Source organism: Podarcis vaucheri (assembly GCF_965113315.1).
Source record: "Podarcis vaucheri genome assembly, chromosome: 11".
Lineage (NCBI taxonomy): Eukaryota > Metazoa > Chordata > Lepidosauria > Squamata > Lacertidae > Podarcis > Podarcis vaucheri.
Genome location: NC_138749.1, coordinates 33,218,224 through 33,239,350, shown reverse-complemented (window position 1 = coordinate 33,239,350; position 21,127 = coordinate 33,218,224). Strand labels below are relative to the sequence as shown.

Below are 21,127 nucleotides of genomic sequence, written 5' to 3'. Positions count from 1 at the left end.
ACTTGGGAATAAACTTCATTTAAGATGGGGAAAATACATCTGGGTCATTGGGTATGCCACTTAAGATCAATTTATTCTGTTTTATTTCATGTTTCATTTGTGATCCCAAGTAACTCAGTCTTTTTAAAATTAAAAATGAAAATAGCTTCTGTAAGCAAATGAGAAGATTGGATGTGGAAAGGTGAATCATGCAATTTTACTTTGTTAGACCCAATTTTCAGGACACTTTTTATATATTAAGGAAAGTTCAGCTTTTTATCATATAGCACCAGTTGTTTCCAATCCTGGTTTGCACATCATTTTAAACTATAGTTAAATGAAAGTACTGAGGCATACTGCTGAATTTTTAGGTGCTTCTCTGCTCTTACTATGCTTCTGGGAACTTAGCCATAGCCTGACTTAGAGTTATATCTGAACTCAGGTTTGTGGTGTCTTTCTTCAAACAAACCATGAGAACTATCCAAGGTTTAGTTTTCATGGTCTGAGGAAAACAAACCACAAGCCCAGGTTTGGATGTAACACTAAGCCAGACTATGGCTTAGTTGACTGTGCAGCAGGAGTGGAGGAGGAGCGAAGCAGTCACAATATCAGCAGTGTGTGCCAGCCTGCTGCATGTTCACCTTTAGTTTTGTTTACCTGTGGTTTAAAGTCCCTCTAACCCGAAAGATCCAGGTTCAAATCGCCAGATAATCACTATCAGCATAACCTACTTGTTGTGGGGATGAGAAGAGGGGAAAGGCTGAAGCATGTATGCCACCTTGAAATTTTGGTGGAATTGTGAGATAAAAATATAATTGATGGTGTTGACTAATTTTGGGTAGAAAGTGCATTGTACATTCATGCAAAGATGTGATGCCTGGATACTTTAGCCCAAACAGCAACCATATTGACTAATGTACTTATTTGAGCAAATGTAATTACTTTAGCCAAACAAAAATCAATTGGATCCAAAACGGTTCATGTTCAAGAACTAAAAAAAGAACAACTTCCAGTCAGCTTTAAATTTTATGATAATATTTGCCTCTCAGTAATGCAAGTTTTTGTTGCAGACGAATAAGTATTATTTCAAAATCCAACTGAACTCAATAGAACAGTCACAATATGCAGGACAGTTGGAAATAAACATTCATTAAATAGCTAACATGGCCATACATATTTGAGCTTGGTACACAAATGAATTCAATCAAAATTACTGATTTATGCTGGTGCTGTTTTTCTGAAGCCAAAATAAATAATAATCAAAAATCCAAGTACTTTGGCTGCACTGGTCTATATATGTCAAACAATTGTGATAAAAAGCATAAGCACATTATAAACTTACGTGTAAGTTTTATAAAAGCGTAATTTTCATGACTTTGCCCAAATAATGCTAGGAATCCATGGTAAAAGGGAATTATCATTAAACTAGTTTAAGGTTTAGATCTACATGGGAGTAAAACCCTCACAAACAGTGGGACTTACCTGCAGGGTAGACATGCATGGGATTGTGCATAACTTGTGTCAGATATGCCCTATCAAGAGTTTCTGAGAGAAATGTTCTGTTTCCCCCTACAGGAAAATTCCCAAAATGCAGCAGGTCTAGATGTCTCAGGGATGTGGAAGGTTCCTTTATCTTAAGAAAATGTGGACTGTAATGAAAACTACAATTACCTAGCATAGTGTTTATATACAAAATATAGATTCATTTCATGTATAGACTATTAAAAGTTTTTTCCCCATTTCATTTGTCTACCAACAATCTAGAAGTGTTTGGGAAACTTTATATCTCAATCTCAAAGTGTGACAGTTTTCATATCAGCTTGTCTCTTTTATATACGTCGAACATAAATATGGGTTGAAATTTTTTTATGCAAAGCAGCAATCCCTGGAGCTTTTAATTTGTCACATTTCTTGTAGCACAGTCTTTTCCTCTGATGCTAAAAATTTCATTAACCCAAATTGTTTTATAAGTATAGTAGTAGATAAATATATGTGACTTCTGCTTCTCTCCCCCCCCCCACCAAAAAAACCCATGTCATCCATGGGCATGCATGGGTACATGGAATGAAGAACTGCGGAATTGCTCATCTTTTAGAAACCAGTCTGAACGCTTTGTAGTCTAATTCCCAGACATATATCATGCTGCTTTCATTCCTTATTCCCATCAAATATACTTTTCCTGCTGTTTTATTGTTTCCTTGCTAATCTGGTGTGCAGATTTCTAGCCTCTCTCTCTCTGTAACTGAATATGGAACACTATTTAAGTGACTACCAGCTTTAGATGCCTCCCCACTCCAGGTCCTAAATTGAGAATGTGGAACTTGTTGTTCTCCAGATGTTTGGACTATAAAGCCCATTATCCCTTACCATTGCCCGTGCTGGCTAGGGCTGATGCGAACTGTAGTCAAACAATATGTGGAACGCCACATGTTCCTCATCCCTCTCCTAAATTAAGAAACTTTTTTCAGGAGTCAGTTTCTCAGTGGTACATGTGAGAGCCACATGTGTGTGCTTTTTCCTCCTTAACAGAAACACTTCCTTTTCAACCACTTTCAGGCTGCAGTGAGCTCACCATTTCTTTTACAGCATGAGGATGTGTGATGATTCACTGGCTTGTCTTCCCCAGTATATGTAATGCTAAGAGACAGTTGTATCTGCAGCTAGGGTTTTTATTTTCTTTGCAAAATATGTAAGAGAACAGGGATCAAAAGGGCACTGGAGGAGAGTTACTCTACCAGCTGGGCTGTGTCATTTTCAGCTTTGGGCATACCACTGTTATCCCCAAGGCAGAAACATACTGTGAAACACTCATGACTCACAAACTGGACCAAGGTTTTTGCAAAGAACTATTGCCCAACTCTTCTGAACATGTTGACATGCCAGTCCCCAAAAGTTTGAAATCTGTTATAAGGCATAAATAAATCCTATGCTAGTAACTGTCAATACATGAAGTATGAAACAGAAGAAAGATCTGTTGATTTGGTCTGTTTCGGATGTGTTTCAAAACAGTTGCGCCCCGAGGCCCCCAAGCCCTTTCCCAAGTAAATAACTTCACACTGACACATAATTTTGGTTTAAGTTAATGGGCAAAATTTAGGCCACAACTTCATTGATTACAGCAAAGTGACTGGTATTGGTTTAGGCATTGGCAACAGACTGTAACTGACTCCTGCCTCTCTGGCTGGTAGTCTGAAAGGGTAAGCACCAAACGAGGGAGCAACATCGATGAAGACCAACCGAAGCTCACCCTGGGGTTCCTGTGGACCTGGCATGGCCCTAGCCCCTCAAGCAGATTTGGGACGAGATCCAGGACCCCCAGATTCCTTTACCCTTATTCATGGATGATGGCCGCAGCTCCCCTCCCACACACTTTGTTAAGCCAATGCCTAGCCGCCCAACCGTGCCTCAGCCATGTTGCTCTGCCGCTTTTAAAGCCACCTGCACTGATTGGCTCAAATGGCCTGGTGTGATTGTGGGACCATACCGACAAGGCCTGGGCCATGCCCAGCACCTTCAACTTGGCGGTGGTTGTCTCAGGGGCCCGTGCGCAACCAGGACCCTTCTTAAAGAGGATCCCATTTACTTATTTTTGTTTGTTTGTTTAAAATATTTCTAGTCTATTCTTCATTACTAAAATCAATCCAAATAATGAAAACCAAGTAGTGGGGTATGAGAGCTGGAAAAAAGCACACATCTGGCAACCACTCTAAAAAGCCCAGGACACAAATTTTCATGGCCCTGTAGCAGCTACAGTGGCTCATTTATCAGATGTAATGTATTTAGCATTAACTCTGGAAGTGTATACTCGATTCTGATCAAACTAAGCCTCCTAGAGCAGATACTCTGCCACTGAGCTATGACGCTTACCCACAAAACCACTTTTAGTCCTGTGTCAAGCAATGAAATTATGTTCGTATATTTAAAAAATCAGGATTGCAAGATGCATGGCAGTGGAAGACTTACAATGTCATTATAATATGATAACTATATATGGAAATGACACGTTGCTGTCCTGCTACTGCTTATGTCAGGGGAAGTGCTGTAGGCACATAGTGGTCATTCTCCTTCCAAACTCAGTGGTGGAGGACAGCTTCCTTGCTTAGCCACCCAAAACTTTGTCAATGAATTGGAGCCATTAAATTTGGATGAAAAAGCAAGCTTCATATAAATTCACTCCATATAAATGCACTTTACTTTATACCATCAAAAATTTAATTTTATGCAAGGTTAGAGTGATAGTCAGTATTTCTCATAGGACTATATTGTTTTACCTTAAGCTCTAAATATAAGCAAGCAATCGAACAAAGCATAAGAGTTCTGTGCCTTTGCATGCTATGTACAAAAAGTTGATTTAAAGTCCATGTCCTTGAGCCTAATACAGCACCCTCGATGGTGATCTACTGCTAATGCAGACCACTTGGAAAAGACAAATTGTTTTGGATAGGCCATTTTATCTACACTTGTAATTGCCCCTTAATTAAAGGTTAAGGACTGTCATTTGTACAGAGAAGGGGAGGAATTCTCGGTAGGAAACCCTGAATGGGACTTCTTTGACTACAAATGAGAAGTTCTCTGAGATGCTCTCTTTATTACTATGTGTTATCATGCTTAAGCATTTGTGCCATGTATTCACTAGTCACATTGCTGTGCCTCAGATTACTCAGATGTAAAGGGAGATCAATGCCTAAATAGTATAAGCACAGTATAGTGGTTTGTTTGTTTTTAAAGGACTTTTGTATTTGGCTTGCTGTGCATTGTGTGACTTGCCTCACTGCTTTAGTCATTTGGAACCATCTGCCTGCACACACATTTAGTTTCCACTTTATCTTCATGACATGTCTGAATCTCGAATCTGCTATCCCCAGTATTGTGCAGCTGGCAAGTATGTTCCTAGACCATGAGTGGGTCTCTGTAGCTCTCCAGATATTAATGAATGACAACTGCCATCATCCCTGATCAATGACCTTGCTGACTGGGGCTCATGGGAACTGAAGTCTAACAATGCTTGGAAAGATCATAGGCTGCCCACCCTACACCCCAACCCCACAACCATGCACAGGAATGCCCCCTTTTAAAATTGTGAAATGTAGGATGGAATGCCAAATTAATCATTGTTTCTTTTCTTCCAAATACGTGATCAGAAAATGGACCTCGCCTCCTTGTGGAAGCAGATCAAACAAAAATCTTCTCGCAACGGGGTGGCAATGTTACACTGCCATGTAAATTTTATCGTGACCATGGATCATCTGACTCGGGATCCCATAAAATTCGGGTCAAGTGGACCAAACTCACCTCAGATTACCTCAAGGAAGTGGATGTCTATGTTGAAATGGGATATCACAAAAAGAGCTATGGGAATTACCAAGGAAGAGTTTTCCTGAAGAAAAGCACTGAAAACGATGCCTCCCTTGTAATCACAAATATAATGCTGGAGGATTATGGGAAATACAAATGTGAAGTGATTGAAGGTTTAGAAGATGACACAACTGTCGTATCTCTGGACTTAGAAGGCAAGTAGTCCTGGAATTATTGGTTGTTGTTGTTGTTGTTGTTGTCATATTTCTTATCTACCCTTCACCATTAATGTCCCGGGGCAGGTTAAAAATACAACATAATATAAAATACAATATAAAAATCAGATATATGTGTGTGCATGTGTGTGTGTGTGTGTGTGTGTGTGTGCGTGTGTCTTCAGCTTATGGTGAATGCTATACAATGAAGATGACAGACACACCTTTTACAGACACTGTTTCACAGCTTACATACATAGAGCTCTTTAGAAAATTTACAACTGTAACTGCTGCTAAATCCCCCTACTTCCACACCAGTGTGCCAATGTATATCTAGAGCCCTGAACTACCTACTTCAGAAATAATGTCTGCAAGAGGAGATATCATGAATTACATCACATCCAGTTTGGTTCTTAGTCAAGCAAGGTTATGTCACCTTCATTAACTGGCTTAGATCTAATGCAGCAAGAGATTTTGTAGGGATGCATTTGAAGTATGCCATTATGTACAAATATTCATGCTGCAACAATCCAGGTAATTTTGCAAGTGCCACAACATTCTTTGTCTTGCAGTTTGCAGGCTAACATGTCTGCTATTCTTATTTTATTTTTTTCTCTTAGAAAATATTAACTTTGAATCTGCTTCCCAATAAATAAATAAATATCCACTAAAAGTTGACATGAAATTAAGGTGACTTTTTTTATTTAAGCCATGAAATTATCTGTTGTCTTTAAAGAAACAGGGGGGAAAACCACACACACACAAACCCACAAGGAATTTAAGCAGCTACAAGTTCTCTGTACATGTTAATGTTGTGGCACATTTCATTTTCCGTTCTTTCAACACAAGTTAGTTATAAATCATTTTAGTAATAGTTTTGGATTTGTCTGTGATGAAATCAAGTTTTGGTCTTGGTCTTGGTACATTTTTAAGGGAGTGTCTTTTGATTTGTGTGGTGAACTCAGCAATTACATGAAAGTGAGTTATTTCTCCCGCTTTGAGTCTGGTCCACCAACTGCAACAATGTGCGTTCAAGCCATAAACACGTTTAAGTTGCCACATAACTGACATTGAAGAATACATGATTGTGCACAAATGGCTTCTCTATATAATACTTTTCAAAAATTAGTTTTTCAGTCCTGTTCTGGTATCCATTCACATTTATCTCTGTGTTTTACTTTGTGTCCCTTCCAAAAGAGACTAAGGCTGCAAAGGCCCCAAAAAGGAATGAGATGGAAGCTGGTGGGCTTCTAAGAATAGTAAGCTTTCTTAGTCCCCTGCCATGCACCCAAACCACAGCATTATTTTGACATGCTTTTGAGCATGCTTAGACCTTACCCTCCTCATTACCTACAATTTCTAAAAGTTTGAAAAATCCAAAGCCCATAAATTCCTTCTGCCCTGCTGGTAGAGCCAGGTAGGATATTAAATGAGACAATCAAACCACATTTCTCCTAAGGCTTGCAGCTGAAGTCACCATATCTAAGATAAAAATGACCATAGGTTTATAAAAAAGCATATATATATAGTTGGTTTGATCAAGAAAAAAGGGCCTCATTCAATTATATGGCAATCATACTTTCCTCTCTTCTCTTTACATTCTACAGGAATGTTTAACTTCTTGCCATGGTTATGGAAATTTACACTTGAAAATGCAAAAGAGTCCCTTTAGAACAATTCAGCAAAGCATTATCTTTCTTTTAGAACAATTGAGTTTCTTTCCTACATGACACTTGCACACAGTCTTCAGTTGCCTGATGGAACAAGTGTAACCGCTGATGAAACTGTGAATCAATAAGACAGTTGTCCCTAGATAATGGTCTTATTGGATGATGCTTGGCAGATTGACAAAAACATTTATTTCCAGGAATGTCTCTAAGCTGGACAAAACAGTTAATCATTCGTATGTAACTTCACTCAGAAACCATATTTGTCTTATAAATGACATCTACTCTCTGTTTCAAGGGGCTTCCTTCTCCTGGTGCTAATTTTTTGTTTGTAAGCTGCTTTATAGATCCTGGCTTTGCGAATTCCCTGAATTTGTGGATTCCCTGGGATAGCCCTGCAAGTAAAGCCATTGTGGTGCCCTCCAAATGGTGTTGGACTACTGTTTCCACCATTCTTGACCAGGCCATGCTAGATGGGGCTGATGCGAGCTGTAGTCCAACAACATATAGTTATCATATCAACAAGGGGGGCAGGATCTTGTAGATACAGCACTAATAAAACTTCCAAGTTTGTTCTGGGATGGGAGAACCCTGACAGAAGGAGGGATCATATCTTAGAGTTGGGGCACACGCTTATCATTCCGAAGGTCTCTGGTTCAGTCCTTGGCATCTCTAGCTAAGAGGATGATATAGCACTAAAGTGACAGAAATCTGCTAGAGACTGTGCAGAGCTGCTACCAGTCAGGGTAGATGATACTGGACAAATAGTTTTAAGGGGTTTAGGTCACCAGAAGAGCACATGCATTTCATACAGAAGGTCATGAAACCAAGCCCTAAAATCCTCAGGTAGGGCTGGGAAAGATGAGCTGCTGCCAATTGGTGGAGAATGCCCTGGATTGACCAATGATCTGACTCTAAGGCAGTTTCCTCTTTTCCTGACCTTGCTACCTGAATGCAGCTGTGGGAGAGCAATGAATTATGGTGTGAGATTTTAAAAAATCACAGTATTACAGTAACATCAATTGGAAAAATGCTTGTTAGGCAAATATGCATGCCAGGTTAAGATGGTTACACTATGGTGGACTGCAGCAAGCTCTACTGTATCCTATATTGACTCTGGCTATGAGAAGTCTGACATTTTTGTTTAGACTAGCACCAAAGGAAGCCAATTTCTTTACTCTGGCTGAGGCTAGCCTCTTTTTTTCCATGTGGACTTATGGTACAGGAAATTTAAGTCTCTCTGTAAATACAGACCAGTTATTCTTAAAACTGATAATTGACTACAGTGTTAACTCAGCAACTCCAGCACCCTTTGCAACTGTCACAGTTAAAATCCTAAATCTAAAATTTTTCCTTGGATAATGGTATCTATCAAAGCATATTGATTTCCACAACACAGGCTTCTCAGAATGCAGGGATCAATGTTAAGTGGATATCAGACGTCTCTATGTGACTGTTCTTTGCTCCAGAATATCTTCTGCCAGTATTTTGGAAGAAGTAAATGGGTGTCACTGTATGCAGCTGGTAACCTGAGCCTCCAAATGGGAGAAAGATGGAATTACATGACTATGGGAAAAATAGCCTTTTCTGTTGGCTGGGTCTTCCAAGCTGAAGAGAAGTGTTCCTCAGCATTCAGATTTTGGCAGAGCTTTGGATAGGGCGCATGAATATTTATTAGCTAAGTCTTTGGCTTAGCAGACCAATATTCATTCTATAGTGAAAAGCAGATGTTAGATATTGCTCTCCAGTGATACCTAATAGCACTTCACTGTCAGAGAGACTCAGCTTATTTTTTAAAAAAGCACACATCTAAGAATACTAGATCATTAACATCAACACTGTGCTGAACAACTGCAATTAGTGATTTCTTGTACAATACACTGGATGACCAGAAACATCAAGTGACAACAGCTGTTGGGAAAATGTTTTCATTTTATAGGCAAATAAGTTATACCCAATATATCTTATTTATCTATTTCTTCCCTTTGAAATACTGCTCTAAATAATCACCTTTTGAGCCTTAGTACCTTAGAGGCGTACTTGAAGAAGACTCAACAATTTAAGTTGGTCCAAAATACAGTGGCCAGATTACCAGCTGGTGCTGCTGTTAGAGCCCATATCACCCCTATTCTAAAAGAACTCCATTTGGTGTCAGGCCAAATTTCCAGGCCCAATTCAAGATGCTTACAGTAATGTTTAAAGTCTCAAATTATTTAGGCCCCCCAAAATCTGAAAGATCACCTCCTTCCCTACAAACCATCCTGGGTGTTAAGTTCAGTAGAGGGCCCCTTTTTAGTTCCACCTCCATGGACAGCTATGAGTCTAAAATTACTCCCAGGTTGTGCACCTTGTCCTTCAGGTTGTGCACCCCATTCAGGACCAGGGAGTCCCACACACCTGCCTGCCCCCTGTCCCCCAAAACAGTACTTCTGCCTTGTCAGGATTCGACCTCAATCTGTTAGTCACCATCCATTCTCCATCCTCCAACCACCTCCAGGCACTCACACAGGACACATTCACCACCTTCATTGGTCTGATTTAAAAGGGAGGTAGAGCTGGGTATCATCTGCATACTGATGAACACCCAACCCAACCCCCCTGGTGATCTCTTGCAGTGGCTTCATAGATGTTAAAAAGCATGGGGGAGAGGACGGAACCCTGAGGCACCCCACAAGTGAGAGCCCAGACACTGGATTTATCTTTGTCATCCCATGTTTCAGCAGTTTTCCAAGGATGGTTTGAAAGCTTCAGCTGGCACAGAATGCTGTGACTCTTGTTTTAACAGGACTGAGTGACCTAACATTTCCCTTCTATTTTGGTTCAGCTGCCCTGGCTTCCCTTCTGGGTTGTTGCAAGTCTTAATATGTGTTGCTAGGTCTTAAAATGTCTTATTATTGATACATGATTTTACAGTTTAATTTTTTTATTGCATTGTACATAATTTCAGATGCCATATTAAGGGCATAGAATAAGGAATATTGTAAATAAACAAATATACTTTGTAAATACAGAAATAGGCTTTGTTTTAATTTGAGCATCTTCAGAAAAATAGGCAGAATTTTTAAATGTAGACGTTGATGCCAGTACATAGGCTCTGCTTTCAGTTTGAATTAAATTTTCCTTTAAAGAAGGAAGTGGAGGAAGGTATCTTTCACAGAAATGCTGCAGACCTGTTTACTTGGGAAAGATGCCAGTTTGGCTTTTAGCCCTGAATATGAACTAACTATGCTTTACAAAAATGTAACTAGAAAATTTTAAACAGTTACTGTGTAAATACGAATGCCTTGTTCCCACTGTACCGTATAGAATATGGGCACAGAGTTAGTTAGCAATGTATTTTTCCTTTCTAACTCTTTGCACTTTAGTTTATTCTAAATTATTCTCAAGGGGGGGGACTTCATGTGTATTTGTTTTAGATTGTTCTCTGCATTCCCACAATGCACTGCTGCGCATTTGACATAAGAAACTGCCCTAATATTGAGAATATAAGAACATTCAAAAAATTCTGGCTCAGGCGGAAAGGTCCATTTAGTTCAGGACCTTGGCAGGAATTCAACATTGCACTGAGGCGATCGTTTCGCCAGGACAAGCATGTTGGCTTGCCAAATGGAATGACCCTGTCTATTTTCAACCCCTGACCCCTGAGCCAATTTAAGGTGGGGGGGAGTATGGTTTGCAGGGTGTGCATGTGCAGGGTTAGAAGAGTAAGGGAAAGCCCCACTGAGCAAGCAGAAGCCGTTCTGCAGCGCTTCCACTGATGGGACTTGCTAGCTGAATCCTGCCCCTTGTATTGAAGAGTGCTTCACTCACCTGTGCAGCTAGGAAGCTCCAAAAAGGGCTTGCCCACCAGCATCTGGCATTGACTTCCCTCGATAAATCTTCATAAAAACAGTTTAAGGTCACAGTGGAGGGGAAAACCCAAGTAATCATTCTCCATCTAACCTACTTTTGATGCTAATCCAGCAGCAGAATGGTCACAGAGCCATAATCTGGGAGCACACATGCACATGCCTTGGGGCTAAGCCATTGTTTGGTTTAGTGTGTGATGTGTGAACCAAGACATCCAGTTGCTGTTCAGAGATACAGGTTTCATGTAGCTACAGTAGCAGAGCTAACAACCACTGATATATTTGCTCCATAGAGATGGTGCTGAAAGGTGCAACATGAAACAATGCTTTATGTGATAACTGTTCATTATGACCCATACCAAAGAACATGTTTGCCCAGTTCTCCATATGTTTTGGTTGTTGTTGTTGTCTAAATGAAGCAGCCCCTCTGCCAACTTGATTTCCTTTGCTCTTCTGGATACTCCCTAGGTTTCTCCATTTTGGTATGCTTGCTCTGTGGAGAATAGAATTGATCAATGAGGGTAGTGTTTCTAATTGGTGATGGCCCACACTTAAGAATAGCATGCGGGATTGGTGGCATTCCAACAGGAAAGGGTGTGATTCTGTCTGAGAGAGAAGCCTTCTGTCTGCGGAGACAGGCAGAACTCTCAGACTAAACAGCTCATTTGCTGACAGCCAATATCTCCAGATATAAAACTTAACAGGTTGCTCTTTTGGCATCATATACATGTAACTCTCTCACCGCCACAACCCTACACTTCCAGCAAATGTTCCTTGCACCTCTTCTGATGACATTCATGTGTGAACACACACATGTTTAAAATTACAGTTAAACCATTCATTTCACCCACTTCTATTTTATTTTCTCTCTCAGGCATTGTATTCCCTTACTTCCCACGACTGGGTCGTTACAACTTAAACTTCCACGAGGCTCAGCAAGCCTGCCTGGACCAAGATGCAGTTATCGCTTCGTTTGATCAGTTGTACGATGCGTGGAGAGCAGGCCTGGACTGGTGCAATGCTGGCTGGCTCAGCGACGGGTCAGTGCAATATCCCATTACGCATCCCAGGGAGCCTTGCGGTGGGAAGAATACAGTGCCTGGAATCCGGAATTATGGCTTCTCAAATAAAGATCAAAGTAGATACGATGTCTTCTGTTTTACATCCCATTTTAATGGTAAGGAATTTTGACTCCCTTTTCAAAGGGGCCCGTTGGTGCTTTAGGGGGAAAGAATGACAAGCCGGAACAATTTATTACTCATTTTGGGAAAGGATCATAGCTCACTGGTAGAACACATGTTTCGCATGCAGAAGGTCACAGGTTCACTCTCTGGCATCTCTGGTTAAAATGATCAGGTAATGTTTGGTGGGAAAGGCCTCTGCTGGAGACCCTGAGGGTCAAGCTCTGTGTTATGGTTAATACATACTGCACAGCTATGCCTGTGATTTTTCTTAAATTAATTACAGCTGTAGGGGGCTCCAATTGTTATTGGCATGGCAGCATGCAGGGATGGGAGAGTTGGCACCACTGAGAACTTTTTTTGCTAAGCCTCCTAGCCTATGGGAGGATGTTTTTGGGGGTGGGGGGGATACAGCTGGAGAGAGAAGGAGTAAGCCTCCACTCCCTGCATGCTTCAATCCTGATAACAATCAAATAATCTGTAATTAATTTAAGGAGAACAAGAGGCACAGTCACACACTATGCATTAATTGTAGTGTGTAGTTTTTCATGAGAAACAGTGCCAGTGAGGTTCAACAATACTGGGCTTGGTGGATAAATAGTGTGATCTGATACCATTTTATTTTATTGAAATATTTCCATCCTAATGAGAACCTTCAGCTCAAAATTCAGGGGTGTGGTGTGAATGGGGCCGTGAAATTAAAGGGTAGTTGTGTTTTTTGTCCAGTGCTAGAATACAATAATAAATGAGCTTGCAAAGTCAACTGAATTGCTCTATATGGCCTGGAAATCACTGGTCTGTTTAGGAGGGGAGGGGAGGACCATCACACAACAGACTTCCCTCTTCAGCAACAACTTGGACTGTCTTGTGTTCCTCAGACATGGGCCTCTCCCATATGTCTTAACTTGTATGCATGTTGGGGAGCAGATGTTTGGCCTGTAGCCTGCGAGCTCAGAGATGCTCACATTCTCCGCTTACGCACGCTCTGGGTATTGACAATTAAATTTATTTGCCCTAAAACATGCAAAGAGCAAATACTTCTCTTGCTTTGAGCAATCCTGAGTTTGCTTTTCCAAAACAAATAGTCTTCAAAACCAGAGTTAAAACATTGTGCAAATGTTTACCTGATCCGGATCCAGCTAAATTGTTCCAGAAGGGGATGGTTAAGTTAATGCAAATAAATCCTGTGCCATGTAAGCAGTTTTATGCAGTTTGTAGAAAAGGGGATAAATAATAAACAAACAACCAGGCATGAAAAAGGGCTAGTCAGCCTTTGAATAATTGCAATGAAAAGTCATTTCACTCTGTAAGGTCTGGTTCCTTCATGCCCCTTCTTCATGTGCAGATATGTGAGCATGCTTGCATTATGTAATAGAACAAACTGCTTTCTTAGCATCTCAATTAAAAACAACACCTTATGCACAGACATGGAAACAGGAGGACTATTAGAAAGAATATAATTAATTCTATAAACTTCTGCTGCCTTCCATCCGTAAGGCTAAAGGATGGGTGGTCCGGTATAGGAATTAAAGCGGTTGTAGACAGAACTAAATGTGAACACAATCTCTTCCATACCCTAAAAGTCAATTGAAGAAAGGGATTGTGTAGTTTCCCAATCCACACCCAATAAGGATTTTTAAAAGGCAGAGCATTAATTGAAGGAGAGCTGGGCACGGAACCTTAAAGTCTGGGCTTGTGCCTGGAAATTGCAATGCAGAAGGAAATCTGGATGAGCCCCATGTCTGTTGCAGCAATATTAACAGAGTCCTGTGTCACTTAAAGACTAACAAATGTATTTATTATGGCACTGTTTTATCAAATGCATGAAGTAAATTGAGATTTCACTCCATGCAATGATAAAGTTAGCCTTTGTCCAAGGAAGCTCATGGTATAATAAATAAATGACATTTTGTAACCTTCATGGTTCATAGTTGCATGCCATATTTCATTTTTTAAAAAACTTCAGTACATGGTGCATCACATAATATCAACACAAGTTTCTGGTTTGTGGCTATAGGTAAATAAAACCCCACTGTTTATCAAAAGGCAATGTAATGTCCAGCACTATTAATGAGAGGCATTGTGCAACCGCTCTTACACAAACAACAGTAGTCACTTCAAGATTATATAGTGAGATCTGTTGAAAGCTGGCAAAAGAATAAGTAATTTTTCTAAAAAAAGAGAACTGTAATTTTAACTTCATTGCTCAACAGTGATTGCTTTAAAGAACTGTAAAGAAAACGTATTATAACTTTATCTTGTTCTTGATATTTTCTCTGCTTTCATTAGGCCGTTTTTACTACCTAATACACCCAACCAAGCTGACCTACGATGAAGCAGTACATGCCTGCCTCAAAGATGGTGCACAGATTGCTAAAGTAGGCCAAATGTTTGCAGCCTGGAAACTCCTGGGATACGACCGCTGTGATGCCGGCTGGCTGGCTGATGGCAGCGTCCGCTACCCCATCTCTAGGCCAAGGAAACGCTGCAGTCCTACTGAAGCAGCAGTCCGCTTTGTGGGCTTTCCCGATAAAAAGCACAAGCTCTATGGTGTCTACTGCTTTAGGTCATACCAGTGAATGTACCTAGAGCACAACAACATCCGATCCATCATGTGAAGGATTTTGTTTCAACGAACTCATGCAAGTTACCAAAACTGTGATAAATCTTTTTTACTTACTGTAAAGAGTCATTTTCATAAAAAAAAACCCCCAACCTATTAATTTGTTTTGGTTATTTTTTTAAAAAAACTTATCATTCAATAGATATTTTAAATTAATATAATTTAAAGGAAGCTCTAGGTAAGGAAGTGTAACTGTTTAAGCTACGTCATTCCAACAAAGCATATTTTTTCATGAATGGGGCATGCAATAGCTTGATGATTGCTAGGACTTAAGTTAAGGAATGTAAGGCTACTCAAAGCAGACACCTTTCCGAGTTTACATATTTGCATCATGTTAAAATAGAATAATGAGATCTGCAGGTCTGAACTACATTAATCTTTCCTTGACTGCCATGTGGTTTTGCGAGCAGTTAAATACAAAGATGTGAACACGAGTTAAAGTGACAGTACTTTTTGAAGTCTGCAATACAAGAACTGCTTCACTATTTAAAACCCTGCCTTTTATCAAAACCTGCTCAATAATCTCATAACATTCCAACAAGCACAGCTAAATCTTCTGAACGTCATTCCCAGTCTTATTGTGTATGTAGTAGATAATCTGTGTATGAATAATTAAAAGATGGGCCCTACCTTCTTCTTAATGCAAACTAAATATGCCTGAGATGTATTGCATTACCTTTGAGTAGCTTTACGGAGAGGATTTCTTTTTCTTTTCTTTTTTTAACTCTAAAGGCCATTTTGCTAAGCAGCATTTACTCAGGGCAGTTATATATAAACGAACTGCTGGACAGAAAGAAACACAAATGTCTGAAATTTAGCAGCTTGATTCATGTTAGCTTTTAAAATAGTATTGTCTTTATAAATGAAGCATTTAAATATTTAATATTTCTTTCTTAGTTATACATGTGAAAGACAAACATTTGAATGAATCTTGAAACATATTTATCCACTCTATGATTACAAAAGGAAAAAAAACCTCTGATCCCAATTATGAAAGGGGAAGATATTTCTGTAATCAGTTCCCCATGTACATTCCAATTTGCGAATGTAGTTTTTCTTTGCATTTCCCTACTCATGGTAATGTCATGCCTATGGTGCTGTCTCTCCACTGAAGTGAAGGAGGAAAGAATCCCCATGCCCGCAAATGATCAGGAAGAATATTATCTACTTCACCCAGATAGTTATTTCTGACTCTCCAGCTGATCAGTATTCCGATTATGGGATATTAACCCCTGCTACAGAACCCAGGAAAAGTTACCTATTACATGATATTCCTGAGGGAAAGCATTAAAAGAGCAACAAATGCAACAGGGTGGGCAGACCTGCCTAGAAGACAAAAATTAGTTCTGTTGAAACTAATGGGAAAAGTTAGTCCTGATTAACTGAAGTCCCATGGCCTTCAATGGAACTTAAAGTACAATTCTAAACATGTCCGCTGAAAAGTAAATCCCATTCCAGTTATTCCCAGTTAAGCAGATTTAGGATTTCAGCCCAACTAGCTGGACAGTTGACAGTGAATCAATTTTTCAATAGTTACAGAGGCTCCATGCTTCTATATCAAGAACGGTTTCTTATTTGCCATGCAAGGTAGCCTTATAATATATGCCTGTGCTTTGATATACATATCACACCATTCAAATACTTGTGAGCAGTGTAGTCAACTGATTGTAATCTTTACTGGTTTATTTGAAAGGACCAGATGTACTGATTGTGTCCCACATGGGCCATTCTTTCGATGGAAGGCATAGAATGTCAAGTACTAGTTGGTGCCAATGTAATCAGCTCAGGGCAATCTTACATGGGTTTATAACTAAAATATGAGGAGGAGGAAGAAAATCAAAGGAAAGGGCATGTGCATGCATTGATTAAAACATAGTGCAATTGTCTCAAGATTCCTTGTTGTGCAGTTTTAATCAACGTGCAGATGTTCTGGTGCTCACTGCAGAGGATCTGTACCCATGCAGAGTCTTGATCAAAGTCTGGAAATAAAACAGAATGGTGGGTCACTAATGCATTGGTGACAGTCTGTAAGCAAGATCAGATATAATTTGGAACCCCAAAATCTGGGAGAAATGTTGTAAGCATCCAAAGAATTTACTGAGTGGAAGAGCAGCTGCAATTCATTCATCAATTTGTGTTTAGAAAGTTTGACGTTTGAAGGTTTCTGTAATCTGGCCCAAGATGTTAGGAAGAAGGGGGAGAGGGCAACAATGGGATATATGGAGGAAGAGAAATGAAAAAAAAGAGATAATCACTAAAGAAGAAAAGAAAAGAAAGAAACGGAAAATCTGTTTCGCATCCTGCCTAATATGTTTTCCTTTTCAGGAAAATGCAGCAAAAATATGAGAAGCTAAGAACTAATGGGATAAGAGTTTATAGTCTAAAGCAGCCACTACAACTCCCATCAGTCCCAGCTTGCACAGTTGGGATTTGTAGTCTAAAATATATGGAGGGCACCAGGTTGGGAAAGTCTGTTCAAAGAAAACGGGAGTGAGAAAGTTTTCCATTGGCTAAAGGAAAATATATATTTCAGCAGTTGCTACATTGCACTTTGCCTTTTTTAGCACCCTGAGACTGTAATCCTATATCTACTTAACTGGAAGTAAGACCCATTTAACTAACTGGGATTCACTTTTTGAGTTGATATTATAGGATTGAGCTGTGAGGCACTTTTATTTGTAAAGAATGCAAGGTTAACCTTTGCAAAGTATCAAGTCACTTTCCAAAGCTTCTCTCAGACATAGAATAATAATCCAAGCTATCAGAACCAAAAAATGGTTGTTTTTTAAAAATGACATTCATCAGTTTACTGTTAAGACAAAGGGCATATACTACTCTTTCCTTGGAACCATGCTTGATCACATTAAAATGTGATTATATTCTGTAGTGTAGCACAACTGATATGCTTTCACAAATATTTCTGTGCAGTTTTTTAAAAAATAAATAAATCAGTTTCCTCATGAGCTGAAAGATCTATTAACTAGGTTATGCGGTATGAGTGTATTAGAGTATTGTGATATATTATGGTTCCAAACAAACTCATAATACCAAATGCATCTTTGCATGAATTTGAAAATATCTTTTTTTATAAAAAAAGAATTGAAAATGTTAACATGTGTAAAAGCATAAGGTGAATGAAATTGCTTAATTTTCTTGAGAGTCAGTATTTCTAGAATGGGCTTACAGTGTAATTGTATTGGAGATTAATTTAAAATCCCCTCTACAAGTTTTACCCTTGATTTTGTGGTGCTGATTTATCTGGTTATGGTCATGGGATTGCACTGAAGAATAATTTTATCCCCATCCTTTTGTTATGGATTTTTGGACTTGGTTCAATTTGTTCTCAACACTGCTTTCCATTCTGCCACTTGTTCATATTAGGGTTTGGGGTTTTTCATTTTCTTCTGAAGGTAAACCATGTGTACTAGTGATTGTGTGCGTCAAAACTACACATTGCTTTTGCTTTGTAGCTGATGAAAAAATACAGCTATTTTAAGCTCCTTGATGTCCTTAATTATCAGTTGAGAAACACATATAGGGGGAAAGAGATCACTCGGACAGCAGTGCATCCCTTTTATTTAATAATGAGATTGAGTAAACTAAAACATTAACCAGAAACTCTGTTTAACTTAAGTTAATGGGTGGGGATTTCTGTGTGCTTTAAAATACTTTAACACAACAAAAACCCCAAGTCTATCAAATTCTTTAATTAGAAGGAACATCAACACATTTTTTAAACAATCATTTGCACACACCTTAGCTCCCATGTACTTGGAGGTAATTTCTTGACGGCTTTTGAGTCTGCATATTTCTTACTTACATTCAAACACTGATCCCCTACCTGAATTCTAAAATGATACAATCCCACATTAAAAAACAAAACAACCTAGACTCTTGGGGAATCTGGATTTCTGAGTTCAGCTCTTTATAAAAAAGCTTCACTCATTTTATTTTTTAGCATAGGATAACCTGATCTGTGGGCTAAAGCCTCAACGCCTAGGGCTTGCCGATCGAAAGGTCGGCGGTTCGAATCCCCGCGGCGGGGTGCGCTCCCGCTGCTCGGTCCCAGCGCCTGCCCACCTAGCAGTTCGAAAGCACCCCCGGGGGCAAGTAGATAAATAGGTACCGCTTACCAGCGGGAAGGTAAACGGTGTTCCGTGTGCGGCTCTGGCTCGCCAGAGCAGCGATGTCACGCTGGCCACGTGACCCGGAAGTGTCCCCGGACAGCGCTGGCCCCCGGCCAATAGATGTGAGATGGGCGCACAAACCCCACAGTCTGTCAAGACTGGCCCGTTCGGGCAGGGGTACCTTTACCTTTACCTTTAACCTGATCTGAAGAATTTCTTCCAATATTGAGATACAAAACTTTGAAAAACATGGGCCCTCTGGGTGGAATTCAACATCACATTATTTCAAGTATTCTATCTGCACAAGCATCGTAGCCTGACAGATGGAATGATCCCCCATTCTCCCGTGTGCAACTGGGAATTTCAGCTGGATCCCCCAATCTCCCTGATCTAATTTCAATGTAGAGGCACATGGGAGGAGGAGTAAGAGGGATGTCATGTTATGTAAGTGAAAGCTTTTGCACAGGGATTCCACTGATAGGGGCTGTTTGATGAATCCCACCATGTGAAATTTGAGTGGCCAAAATCAGCTGTATGTGGATCTGATAACCTTACAGCACCTTAGCAGCACCCAAATCCTGAAGGCAATCAAATCCTAAAGCCAATATATCAGGACACACGGAAGGTAACTCTAGTGTATGCCCATAATAAGAAGGCTTTCCCTCAAACTATTAGCACATCCCTGAACATGGCATGGGTAGAACCATGATTTTGAGGGTGGCATCCAAGCAAACAAGTGCAGCGTCAGAGAAATATTAAAATGTGGCAAAGGGACAAGGCAAGAGTAAGCCATTCCAAAATAATTAAGGTCAATTTCATTTGAGCTCTACATTTAGATACAGTTGCTGCAGCTTTCCAGCATTGCACCCAATTAAAATCGGTTTCTGTGCCTACATTATTAAAGACCTGATGCATTCATTTTCTCTCATATATTCTAACTGAAGTAAGAGTAGTTTCGAATCCCAAGTGATGCCATAGTGCTGGTATATAAGGCTGCAGAAAATAATTTCTTACATTGTAAGGAGTTAGGTGGGAAAATAATAAAATGTAAGCTCACAAAGAAAATCAATACAAAGTAAGCAGAAATGATTTTTTTTATATAGTTGCTAATATGAATATTAATACATGAGCTTTACAGCATTACTGGGACTTGCAGAGCATTCTTCTATGAGGAAATGGTGCTTCAACAGTGTCTGAAGGGAATGCTTAAGAACTGGTTTTATGTCGGTGCTACTGTTCTTGGAAAGAAAGAAACCACCCTCGATCATAATAAGAAATGAATTAATGCACTGTGTCATTTTATTGTATTTTCACAATGTATCTGAATTTTAATGTCCCCTCGTATGGCAACAATTAAATCATGTTGATCTTTTCAAAATGAGAACTTCTTTCTTTATAAGCAAAGCGTCTCTTTTATTCATAAATAAATCTCTATCTGTGTCACTTGTCCCTCACAAGGACTTACGAGTGAGGGAAGGAATAAAATATATTTTCAACTCTTTTTCTTCTTTGGTATCCAGAAAATTATTACAATAATCAAAATTGGGATCGAGGTGGAGCTAATACCATGATTTGAACCCTAGATATAACACAAATGTTTATCATCTGAACCCAAGCATAAACATTGGAATATTTTTAGTAGAACTGGATCCATTCGAACATCATCATCATCATCTTTATTACAGTCACAGACCAGCATGTTAAAATAGAAACACATAGTAATTTAGGAAATAAAACAGATAAAACGGGTAAAAGGAGTGACTCAAAGAAGGGAGGGGTGCGTGAGGGAGACTTAAAATCAGCTAGAGGGTTAAAAGCAAAGAGTTGCAAAAGTAACTATAGAAGGAAGGGTGCAAGAGAGGGGATGGGTCTTGAGTATAAGCCTTCAGTTTAAGTCTGGTGCGAATAACCCCCCTGGGGGTTAGGGTTAGGAGGCGCAAATCCACGGGTTAGGGGGCGCAAATTACTTGCCTTGCCCCGGGTGCTGACAACCCACGCTACGCCACTGATAGCAGTGCAAAATCTGGCTGAGTATGTTACATCTAGGTTTGCATCTTGAAGTAGCAAGGAGGTATAGAGTTGTTCTGTCTGTTCCGGGAATTTGTGTAGTATTGGCAGGATGAACCTGACTCTTATATCTGTATAATATTGGCAGTGGAAGAAGACAAGGCCAGTAGTTTCTAGTTGCCCTG

At 39.7% G+C, this 21,127-nt stretch overlaps 1 protein-coding gene and 1 long non-coding RNA gene across 4 annotated transcripts in view; one reads left to right on the top strand and one right to left on the bottom strand.

Annotated features, from left to right (window-relative positions):
• HAPLN1 (hyaluronan and proteoglycan link protein 1) overlaps positions 1 to 17,907 on the top strand; it is a 58,652-nt gene extending 40,745 nt beyond the window's left edge. For all 3 annotated transcript variants that reach the window (XM_082191731.1, XM_082191729.1, XM_082191730.1), the window contains 3 exons: positions 5,121 to 5,489; positions 11,879 to 12,181; positions 14,475 to 17,907. In XM_082191731.1, the coding sequence (XP_082047857.1) occupies positions 5,121 to 5,489; positions 11,879 to 12,181; positions 14,475 to 14,764 (962 nt within the window). In that variant the 3' untranslated portion in view covers positions 14,765 to 17,907. The remainder of the gene's footprint in view (positions 1 to 5,120; positions 5,490 to 11,878; positions 12,182 to 14,474) is intronic.
• Positions 17,746 to 20,380, bottom strand: LOC309514571. Its single transcript, XR_014212069.1, has 2 exons — positions 19,136 to 20,380; positions 17,746 to 18,777 (listed from the first exon to the last, which is right to left on the bottom strand). It is a non-coding gene; the product is annotated as an uncharacterized lncRNA (long non-coding RNA).
• Positions 20,381 to 21,127: the final 747 nt, after the last annotated feature.